Here is a 12,152-nt window from a genome sequence, read left to right on the forward strand (position 1 = left end):
CACCTAATGTTACGTTAGTTGCTAGATACTACTGATCGATAGACAATCTTTGTCTTTTGGTTCTAGTTACCGAAGATTCCTTATTTAGCCAAACTAATCAAGGATTTGATAACTTTAGCCTGAATTATGGACACCTTTAAGGCTTTATCCACCTTTAACCATCAACATGAATTGCACAACCAAATCACGACAAATGTTTACCAACTAAATCACATGTTACATAATTAAGATATAAACTATAGAAAAAATCTTCATATACCTGTAGTTAACAAAATCAACTATTATGATTGCGTCTATAAGACATAACATACGGTGATACGACGAATATTTATGGTAATGTTTGGCCAAGGTTCTTGTAAAACGTGTTTTGTATATATTTTCAATTTTAGTATGTTAGATGCAATCTTTCTAAAAACAATTTAAAGTGGTCACGTTTATTCGATTTTTGTTTTGTTACTTTTACATGATAACTTGTCTTTTAGATATTAAAATCAAGTGACTTAATATCATCTTTATGACTCGTAAGTTTTATTCTAAAGCAAACTATAAATGTTATGTTAAGCGTTTAACTCGAGCATTAGTGACAATTCCGTCTGTAAGACTGTAACTATATTTTTTTTACAAATTATATTTCATTCACAAAATATATTTTGACGAATAATTATCGGAATTGTGATTTTTTATCATTATTTTTAATTAATTATAGACGCTTACGATAATAAATGATTGTTAAATGTATTGTAAGATCCTAGAATATAATCATTAGAATATAATCAAAGATATGCAATTTATGCACAAATAAAAGAAGTATTTGACCCTTGACCAAACATTAAAATATATTTAACAGGCACATATATAAATAACTACATATAAATAATTAAGTATATCATTCAATTTTGAATTTCTTATATACTAAAATACTAAATATACTAATACTAATACTAATACTAATACTATATAAACAGGAAAAATATAATTGTAATAATAACGTCACTTTTCTTATATAACACATCCATGAGTCATCTCCATACTTGGGTAAAAATCTCTGATTCCACCATTTTCACACTCTCACTCACATAAAAATCCCCTAAATCATTCAATTTCCTTCAAACCCCATCTCAGTTCCCCTCTAAAATTACCAAATTCCCACTAAAGTTTTCATCTTTCTCCTTTGATCTAATCAATTTTCAACCCCAGATCACCAAAACCCTAATCTTGAAAGAAATGGGGAAAGAACAACAAACCCTAAATGAATCAGTACTAAGAAAAATCATCCTTTCCTACACATATGTTGCCATTTGGATCTTTTTAAGCTTCACTGTCATTGTTTACAATAAATACATCTTAGATCAAAAGATGTATAATTGGCCCTACCCAATTTCACTAACCATGATTCATATGTTCTTTTGTTCATCATTAGCTTATATCATCATTAATGTTCTAAAATTTGTTGAACCTGTTCAAATGACTCTTGATGTTTATCTCAAATCTGTTGTTCCAATTGGTTTGTTATATTCATTAAGTTTATGGTTATCAAACTCTGCTTATATATATCTATCTGTTTCATTTATTCAAATGCTTAAAGCCTTAATGCCTGTTGCTGTTTATTCCATTGGTGTTTTGTTTAAAAAAGAAAGCTTTAAAGGCCAAACTATGAGTAATATGTTATCGATTTCTTTTGGTGTTGCCATTGCTGCTTATGGTGAAGCTCAATTTAATACATTTGGTGTTATGTTACAATTAGGTGCTGTTTGTTTCGAAGCTACTCGATTAGTGTTAATCCAAATCTTGTTAACTTCAAAGGGTATCACTTTTAATCCAATTACTTCACTTTACTACGTAGCACCGTGTTGTTTGGCGTTTTTATCAGTTCCTTGGATGATTGTTGAGTTACTGAAATTAAGAGATACTTCGAGTTTTCATTTGGATTATACGATATTTGGGACTAATTCGTTGTGTGCATTTGCATTAAATCTTGCTGTGTTTTTGCTTGTTGGAAAGACATCTGCTTTGACTATGAATGTTGCTGGGGTGGTTAAAGATTGGTTGTTGATTGCGTTTTCATGGTCTGTGATTAAAGATACAGTTACACCGATTAATCTTTTTGGGTATGTGATTGCGTTTTTGGGCGTTGGGTATTATAATCACGCAAAGTTACAGGCGCTTAAGGCTAAAGAAGCGGAGAAAAAGGCGATGAATGCTGATGATGAGTCTGGGAAGTTAATGGACGATCGAGAAGGGGATAAATTGGGCAAGAAAAACGATTCTGATGATTGATTAATGCTGGACGAAAAGATTAGAGACGCAAAGAGTTGTTTAGGTACTTAATTAATGTCTTTTTTTATTAATTAATGTCATTTTTATGTTTAAATTAATGTTATTATCGTCTTGGGCTTTTGAGTTTAAAGATTTTGTCTAAGTGACCCGAAAAGACTAATCATTTGATATTTGCTACATATTTACTTGTTAATGATTCTGGATCACTTGATTTTAGGGTAATAATGCAGATATTTTATGCTTTGATCATGTGTTGAAGTTTAGTGGTTGTCATTTTTCGTGTTTTGTTTCGTACTGATCTCATTAACTGCTGCAAACTGTTTGGCATCTGATTCATGGATGTTTTTATTTGACAATTTTGTTGTTTATGTTGTTCTTTTCAAAGAAACCAAATTGAAAATTTTGGTTTTATGTAAAAGCTTTAAGTAAAGAATATATGTATCTTGAAGAAAAAATTAACTCTTTATGCTAGGACACTTGTAGTTTAGTACTTTTGGTATCTTTGAATAAATTTAGAATCAGTGACATTTACGTAGTCGAATTTAATTGGTCTGATCACTGATGTATGAGTTAGCGAGAGTACATTTCGTTGTAAATGGTAAAATAATCAAACTGGAACCTTAATTTGGCTGGGCACGAACCATTTTATTGTTTCTCCGAACCTGTTGTTATTGGAAAAAAAAAATGGCACAGTCGAGAACTATTAGGATTTAGGCCAAGCTAAAACTGTGACATTTGAGCAAGAAGGCGGGGTGGGGCCAGTGCCCCTGGTGATCTTTTTATAAAGAAAGTATAAATTTGTTATTTTTTGGTGGCTGGCAAATTCTTTGGTATTTATGGGTACATTGTGTTCCTCCTGAACCTTTATTGGCAGGTTACACACCATATTTTTTATGCATTTAGAATGAATTTAATAGCGATAGTGATAATGATGTATTCACATGATATTCTTGATGATGATATATTAGTGGGTCCGAGTTTGGGTCCGGGTCCGGATCTGTGTATGGGTCCTGTATTTATGTATGAGTAATAGACAGCTAAGGTTGATGAAAACACTTAACACCAGACTATGATAGTACTATGATAACTCTGGGCCCAAATAAGGATCCATGTTCAATCTAAAGGACCTGGAGATTTAATACTTAGTCCCCTATCCATCAAACATACACGGTCTGTAAAATTTATGAATCTTATGATATCTCAATGTGATGGGTCAGATGAATATGAGGTTTGGTATTAATTCGAACACGATGTTCGTGAAACTCCGATGCATGTGGAATTTTGAGGGTGTGGGTCATTGGCTTACTTGAAAGTGCACCTAGGTATGTGTGAAAATCGGTCATGATTGATATAACCGGGATTGGACTGGAACCGGCAACATATGGTTCCATTCTTGGTTATACTGGGGTAATAGAAACTGCTTGTAAGTTTGGCCCTGCCTTCTATCAAATGAATAACCGAACCTAGAAAGGATATGATGCTTTAGGCTTCAAGCATTACTGGACGTAAAATACTATTTGGACCAAATTGAGTATTATAAGCTTAACCAAGCCCGGGGCTGGACTTGGGGGGTGCAATCGAAGTTTTGCGGGCTGGGCTATAGGTTGAAACAGGCCAATCTTTTTTTTAAACAACTGAAAAGAGATTTTTATTTTAAAAACTAGCAACTTGCTAGAAAGAATTACAAAGGGCTACATAGCCTAGTGTTATATGAAGGAACATGTTTACTTCTACTCACTACTAACCAAAAAAAAGAAACTAGTCTAACAAGGTCAAAGAGCTCCTCTTTTTTAATAAGATTAGAGGCAAAAGGAGTATCGTTCATGAGTCTCCAATGCCACCATAGAGTTGTTGATACAATGCGAATACTTCTAACACTCGAAGAAGCATGATGAGAGTGTGATTCGATCCAAGTAAACAAATCTTCCATGATGGAAAAATTTGGACACTTGGGATCCATCCAAAGGCGTATACGGTTCCAAAGAGTGCTAGCGATCTTACAGGCGAGAAAAGTGTGATCATGGGTTTCGGTCCCCGAATGACCGCAGACAATGGAATCGATTTCAGTACCATGACTGGATAGGTTAAAACCTTGATGGTAGCATATCCAAATGTGAACGCCACATGAACACATTTACCTATAAAGGTATGCACTTAAACCACCAAGTCGAGTGGTCGATAGATGGCCGCCAAAAGTTGTCCAGGAAAGAGCGGGTATCATGAACCGTAAAAGACCCCTCCTCGTCAAGGATCCAAATCTATTTGTGCGTCTTTTTGTATACTACCTGGTTGACCCAACTCTAATTAAACTTGTTTTGATAGTTTTGTATACTACTTGCATCTTCTTCTTTTTTGGGTAAGGGTATATACCCGGAGAATGTATTGAATAATAAAGAATAGAATAATGAGTCCTAAATTCGACTAGAAGACAAAACTTATAGCCAGAACAACTAAACGTAATGTCAAACAATGCTGTATAACGACCACGACCAACTCCAAGAGCGAAAAAAACTTAATCAAACAAGAGCCTAGTGACTAAGAAATCTTCCAAGAAGTCTTCATACGCCGCACCTTCTTCAAATCCTTCCATATGATAAACTCGCCATGTGTTGCAGTTTATTCAGCCTCCTTTTTTTGGAAGGGTTCGAAGAAACTGCAACACTCGGTAATGACCACTATGAGCGAGAAATCATGTAACTCCCCATATTATAGTTTACATCAAGGCCAACTCTCATAATATTCAGCCGAGAAATAAATTCATCGAACAGGCCACAATGCATCAATGGGAGAAACTAGCAAGGGGCAGCGGGCATCTGCCCCCAGTTAATTTGTAATTTTTAATGCAAAAATGTTGAATTTTTATATTTTAATCCAAGTAGATTTTTTTTTCACCAAAAGTCTTCTTATTTTACCCAAAAACCTCTATATTTTAAACAAAAAAGTTCTACGATTTTAAAAATATTTCACCCCGTGAAAAAAAATTCACGCTTCCATCATTGATATCAACATCTTTGGATATTGGTTTGATTCTTGTAAGATTGTGGCACATTGGGTATATTAGACATAAGAGGTATTGCATGTGATTCAACATTTATTACGGAGTAATAATAATAAAAATACGAGGGTTAGATATATTAGACATCTTTGGATATTGGTTTGATTCTTGTAAGATTGTGGCACACAGTGGCGGATCTAGAAATTGTAGTCACTGGTGTAACCGATTAAAACTCAAATTTTTATTATTATATGGCTTATTTTCAAAGGCGGAACGAGGAATTTGTAACATCCCGCGTTTTTCCGTTAAATTTATTTTTAACACCGTCTTTTTTTTAGATAATACCTTTTGTTATCTAAATTCGCGTCTTTCGTTAACTAACGTTCATAATATTCCCGTTATTTAATTATAACATCACTCGCTTACTCGAACGTTTTTAAAATATTCGTTTAGTTAATTCCCGCACCCGCTTTGAAACTCGAGGGACCAAAGTTGCAAAGGGGCCTAACTAGTTGACTAAGTCAACTAGTCAAACCCCACCATCACCACTCATTCACTTCACCTCTCTTCTCCCTTTTTCTCTCTAGCTCAAGAACACTCTTTTTCTCTCAATCCATTCAATCATCATCTAAATCCGATTGGAGAAGCTAACATCGAAACAAATTACATATTTGGAATCCTCTCTTCATCCTCTACATTTTGGTACCAATTTCATCACATTTGGGTAACATTTCTAAAACACTAGATTTCTCTAAATTCGTTTTATATACTTGAAATGGTGTTAGTTAGTGTCTATGGCTCGTGTCTAGCATGAATATATGATTTACTTGCTCGATTTGTTGTTTTGGGTAACTAGTTTGAACATTTGAAATGGGTTTGCTTAATCTTGAATTTTGGGTGATTAAATGTTGTTTAAATGTTAAAGTTCATGTATTAAATGTGTTACTAGCATCATTAGTTTCATTTTGATGTGTAGGTTGATTTAGAAAAGCTTCATTTACAAAATGGTTGAATTCATGATTTTGATTAGGGTTTGATGAACTCTAAAACGAACTTTTGATGCTTTGAATGCCATGAAATGTTATTAGTTAGTGATTAGTTGTAATGTATGTTTCAATACCTTCAAAACAACATATCATATGTGTGAATTGGATTCCCGAGTCAAGAAATGCGTTTTATGAACTTGAAACGTTGATTTTGAACGTTTAATGATCATTTATTGAGGTTTCCTTTGTTGTTAATGATGGAATTGATTGATGAAAAAAAAATTAAATGTGTTTAGTTGTATTCCTCTTTAAATTACCTTTCCAACGATATAAGATACGTGTTTTGAATGTTAACGAGTCAAAAGTTATGATCGTTTGAAGTTGAAATCGTCTAAGTGTTAAACTGCCCAGAACTGGCTGATACAGATGCAGATGCGGCGCATCTGCCTCAGATGCGGCGCATCTGCCTCAGATGCGGCGCATCTGAGGCAGACTACCCAAAAATGTCAAATTTCGCTTAATTCTAAGTATGCTACGCACCCCCGCTCAATATGAAACTTGGCCAACATGCTTATACATGACTTCTAAGCTCAGGAAAATAGTTCGGGACCCGACCTCGTTGACTTTTCGTTGACTTTGACCAAGTTTGACTTTTAGTCAATGTCACGACCCGGAAAATTTCGACTAAATTTGAACCAAACTCTCGATGCGATTTAATATTTTTGACACAATAAGAAAAGTCTGTTAGATTGAGTCTCAAAAATTTTGAACTGTTTCATATATCCAATTGACTTTCGACTGTTCTCGACGATTCACGAACAACTATTTGTAAATAGATATGTGTATATATAAATAAATGTATTTATATAATAACTTGAAATGTTATTAATTACTTGTATGAAATTGTTATTATAAATAATTATGTAAAATAATATAATAATGAAATTATTATGAAATTATTATTGTATATATATATATATATATATATATGAATATTACTTGTAAATATATATAATAATATTAATATTATTTGATAAAACTTGTTATTTAAATATATATATATATATATATATATATATGTGTGTGTGTGTGTGTGTGTGTGTGTGTATGTGTGTGTGCAAGAGACATGCATTCATTGCACTTTCACAAAGCCACCATCACACACAAAAATTATGTTTCTTGTCAATTTATGTTGATTGATTATAAAAGTACAATATTAATTTACTATTATAAATCACGGATTACGGATAATATATGCATTCAAAATTCATGGATGCTATGTTATTCATATTACTTTTCACTAAAGTATTTCTTGTCTCTTGCAATCAATTAAAGCACGTGTAATATATAAATATAAAAATATAACATACATAATTGAATAGACAAAGTGTGATTTAATGTGTTACTGTTTTCTTTCACGCGTTTTATATATATTATTATTGAAAAGTTGAATGGATGGACATATATTTCTGCTTTATAATCGACATCATTTACATCACCCTTTAATTTCTTTTTGTTTGTTATCTGTACCTTTCAAACTTTCAATATTATGATTAAATAATATATTATTATAATTATTATAATGATATTACATATTATATCTATATATATATATATACATCGAGAGAGGAGGATGAGGAGTGACCACCCATAAACAACCACCGTGAGCACCTCACCTCTCTTCAAGCAACCTCGGCCACCTTGCTGCCACCAGGAACCACCACCGCTGACCAACACTCAAAACCACCCCAAAAACTGCCGCTCTCTCTCTCCTTCTTCTCTTTGAATTCTTCTACGTTGAAACCACAAACTGCCTCCAACACCTTCTCCGATCACTTCACCATAAACAATCACCGGAGCACCACATCCCATGTCGACAACCACTATATTTTTTTCCTGCTACTCGTGATTCTACTTCCTATTATTTCCTTTATTTTTTTTTTTTAACAATAACCGCCACAACCACGCACTCATTTCAACCTGAACAGGCTAATGTTACAACCATCGAATCACCACCACCAAGACACCACCGTTGCTACTATAGCATTTTTTGTTTTCTGTTACAGCCATCACCACCGTAAATCACTGTTACGCTGCTGCTATTATTTTTTTGGTACCTGTTTCGTTTACCGTTATCACTACATGTTTCTCTTACTTCTGCTACAGTAACAATCAATGAAGATGATGATACACTATGCCTGCATACTGTTGCTGTGTGATTTCTAATTCAATTGTGATAGTGCTATTGGATTTAAGTTAGTTGGGCTAAGTAAATCTTTTGTTGGGCTAAGTTATGTTGTAAAAAGAATTGCATATGGGATTTGCTATTGGACCGTGAGGAATTAAAACACAAATGAAAAGAGAAGCAAACCGAGTTTGTTACATGTCTGTGGGCCGAGGTATTTAAGTGGGAATAAGTCTTGATCTACACATTGAGTCATGCACTATATTTCTTTATCCAAACCTCACGGCCAAGGATTTGATTCGTCAGATTTAAATCTTCGATAATGATACTGATGGTATTCACGATGATGATGTATTATGATGATACACAACATGATACACATGGTATATGATGATGATAGACTACGATTGATGATGAGGATTATAGTGAAATGATTAATGGGTTTTGTAAGATGAAGATGAAAAATGTAAACAGAAAACATGATAAATAAAATAAGATCGTAAAAGAAATTAGAAAAAAAAAAACAAGGATAGAGGGACGGTTAGAGTGGTTGTTGGGTTAGCGGGAGGTCGTGGGTTCGAACCCCGGTGGTGGCATTTTTTTAGAAAAAGAAGAAAGGGAAACAGGAAGAAAATGGGTTATATAAATATGAGTATCATATTAATTAGGAAAAAATGAGATCAGAGGAGTAGTTAAGGATGTTTTCGGGTTAGCGGGACGTCACGGGTTCAAACCCGGACTTGGGCATTATTTTTAAGGGCTACTTCTTAAAGGTAGTTTACTTATTACTCATTTTTATTATTATTATTATTATCATTTTTAAAGTATGTAGTATTATTATTGAAACTAAATTTTTATATAAAAATTATCATTTTTATTATTAGAACTATCATTATTATTATTTTTAGAATTATCATTATTTTTATCATTATTATTTTTATTATCATTTTATTATTTCTAATGCTAATATTATTATTTTTATTATTATTATTAGTATTATTAATTATTAATATATCAAATAAAGATTTTCTATATAAAAATATGTTATTTACATAAAACATAACTATATTAAAATGTTTGTAATAAATATTAATTATTTATTTATTGTATATAAAAATAAATATAGTTAATTTAGTTATTAATGAAACGTACAAGTTACTAAAATAACAATTAATAATAATACCTAAATTTGTTCGAATTCCATTATATGTAATGTACATATAAATGATATAGGTTCGTGAATCCGAGGTCAACCCTACACTTGTTAAATGACGTCATATGTATTTTTACTACAAAATACAGTATGATGAGTTTCATTTGTTCCCTTTTTAATTGCTTTTGCAATATATATTTTTGGGCTGAGAATACATGCGCTGCTTTTATAAATGTTTACGAAATAGACACAAGTACTTAAAATACATTCTACGTTGAGTTGTACCACTGGCATACTTCCCTGTAGCTTGGTAACTACTATTTACATGGGTATTGTAAACGCGAATCCTGTTGATAGATCTATCGGGCCTGACAACCCCAACCGGACTGGACGACCAGTATTCAACGGTTGCACAGTACTTCGTTTTGTAGGCTACACTTGGTACGGTGTAGTGAGATTTCATAATAAAGGGAATATGCGACGTTGATTAAATGTTAAGTATGGTTACCAAGTGCTCAACCACTTAGAATATTTTTATTAAAATGTTTATGAATATGAAATCTTGTGGTCTACTAACATATTGAAATGATTGTTATGATAAACCTATGAACTCACCAACCTTTTGGTTGACACTTTAAAGCATGTTTATTCTCAGGTATGAATTAAGTCTTCCGCTGTGCATTTGCTCAATTTAAGGACATTACTTGGAGTCGATCATCGCAATGGGACCAAATGTTGATGATTTCGTCCAGGTGGATTAGGACGGGACGTTTCAGTTGGTATCAGAGCGGTGGTCGTAGCGAACCAGGTCTTGCATTAGTGTGTCTAACTGATAGTTGTTAGGATGCATTAGCGAGTCTGGACTTCGACCTTAGCTGCATATTATAAGTATTGTTTATCATTCCTAGTAGAAAATTACCTGCTCATTATTCTTAGTCTAGACACATCTTACTGCATTGACTGCATGATTAGTGTATAGACAAAACTCATATCTTAGCGTATCTGCCAAATCATATCTTAGCGTATCTATTACGATAGACTTTGCCTGATATCTTCCGTAAATTTCTCCGTAATTTAGGGGAATATGGTACTATATATATATATATATATATATATATATATATATATATATATATATATATATATATATATATATATATATATATATATATATATATATATATGCATATGATGCATTGAGAATACCATTCAACTATCAATTGCTGTCACTAAACTCTTCATACCAAAAATCTTTTCTGAGATCGCGTAAGATGGCCTCTACGAATCGACCAAGTTCCTCTGACTCCGAAGACAGCGTGACAGGAGCACACCAACCAATCAACTACCGTGATTACTGGAGAAAATGGGGGTGGGTTCGCGACATACTCACCCTATGGAGAAGGGAAGAAGGTACTCCATATCATGAATCGAATCTACCACCTAATCTTGGAGTACTCGACCCGCTAACCGGCGAACCTGTCCGCAACACCGTTTATACCCTTTTTGCGAGAATTTTTCGTCTTGAGACTACCATTAATGGAACTAGAGGAGATATCCAACCTCCACCTCACACTAATAACCAACCAGGGTTAGTAGAAGAAGTCAACGAACTTCGTGCCCGAGTAGTAGCTTTGGAGAATATGATGCAAAACTTACCAGCTTCAGCAGCATCACCGGCACTAACAGTACCACCAGTATCAACAGTTGTACCATCAACAACACAAGCCTCAACATCTCATTCTGTACCTCGAGCATAATGTTCGTTCTATGTATCGTTCTACACCGATTATCTTTGTTCTACATATCGTTCTATATCATTTACCTGACACTTATGTAATCTCTAATGTTTTAGAGATTATGTATTCTAGTTCTAACGAAAATCATAAGAGCTTAATATCATATTAACTCATTAAATCCATGGTTACATCTGAAGAAAATATATATGCAAGTATATTTTCATAAAGATTGTAATTAAAAATTCTTTCGTACAAACTGTTAATGATGAAAATATTTTAACGGGTAGGTAATATCCGAGGAATATTTAGATTTCACATTAATAAGTTACATTGTACATTCTTCGAATCTGATTCAACAATCATTTACTATCCTACTTACCACCACCGATATACGTATCCGTTCACCGCAGAATAATCATTTTCATTCAATTTCATATTTGGATTTTGACTTATCAGAATCCAACAAGTGGCATAATGAAGAAAACACCGGACAAAGTAAAATTTGTTAGAAACAAACGAACTAACTAATTGAAATATTGTTAAGAATCCACGCTAACTGTTCCTAGCTAACTGTTCCTAGCTAACTGGTTACATTTTATTTATCTCAATTTAATTATCGCAATTTACATTCTCGCAATTTACATTCTCGCAATTTTATTTATCGTCATTTAATTTCTGTTATTTACTTTACGCACTTTATTTATCGTCATTTAATTTCTGTTATTTATTTTACGCACTTTAAATATCGGGACACATATACAAGGTTTTGACATATCATATCGACGCATCTATATATATTATTTGGAATAACCATAGACAC

General features: G+C 33.1%; 1 protein-coding gene across 1 annotated transcript; it reads left to right on the plus strand.

The window, feature by feature from the left end:
• The first annotated feature begins 1,049 nt into the window (after positions 1-1,049).
• Positions 1,050-2,490, plus strand: LOC139898395 (probable sugar phosphate/phosphate translocator At5g25400). The gene has a single exon (XM_071881123.1). The coding sequence runs from the start codon at positions 1,225-1,227 to the stop codon at positions 2,275-2,277; it is 1,053 nt and encodes a 350-aa protein (XP_071737224.1). The 5' UTR covers positions 1,050-1,224; the 3' UTR covers positions 2,278-2,490.
• Positions 2,491-12,152: the final 9,662 nt, after the last annotated feature.

This window comes from Rutidosis leptorrhynchoides, chromosome 3 (assembly GCF_046630445.1).
Source record: "Rutidosis leptorrhynchoides isolate AG116_Rl617_1_P2 chromosome 3, CSIRO_AGI_Rlap_v1, whole genome shotgun sequence".
Classification (NCBI taxonomy): Eukaryota; Viridiplantae; Streptophyta; class Magnoliopsida; order Asterales; family Asteraceae; genus Rutidosis; species Rutidosis leptorrhynchoides.

Coding starts and splice junctions, on each gene's coding strand:
- LOC139898395 (XM_071881123.1), top strand. CDS start 1,225: ATGGGGAAAGAACAACAAACCCTAAATGAATCAGTACTAAGAAAAATC.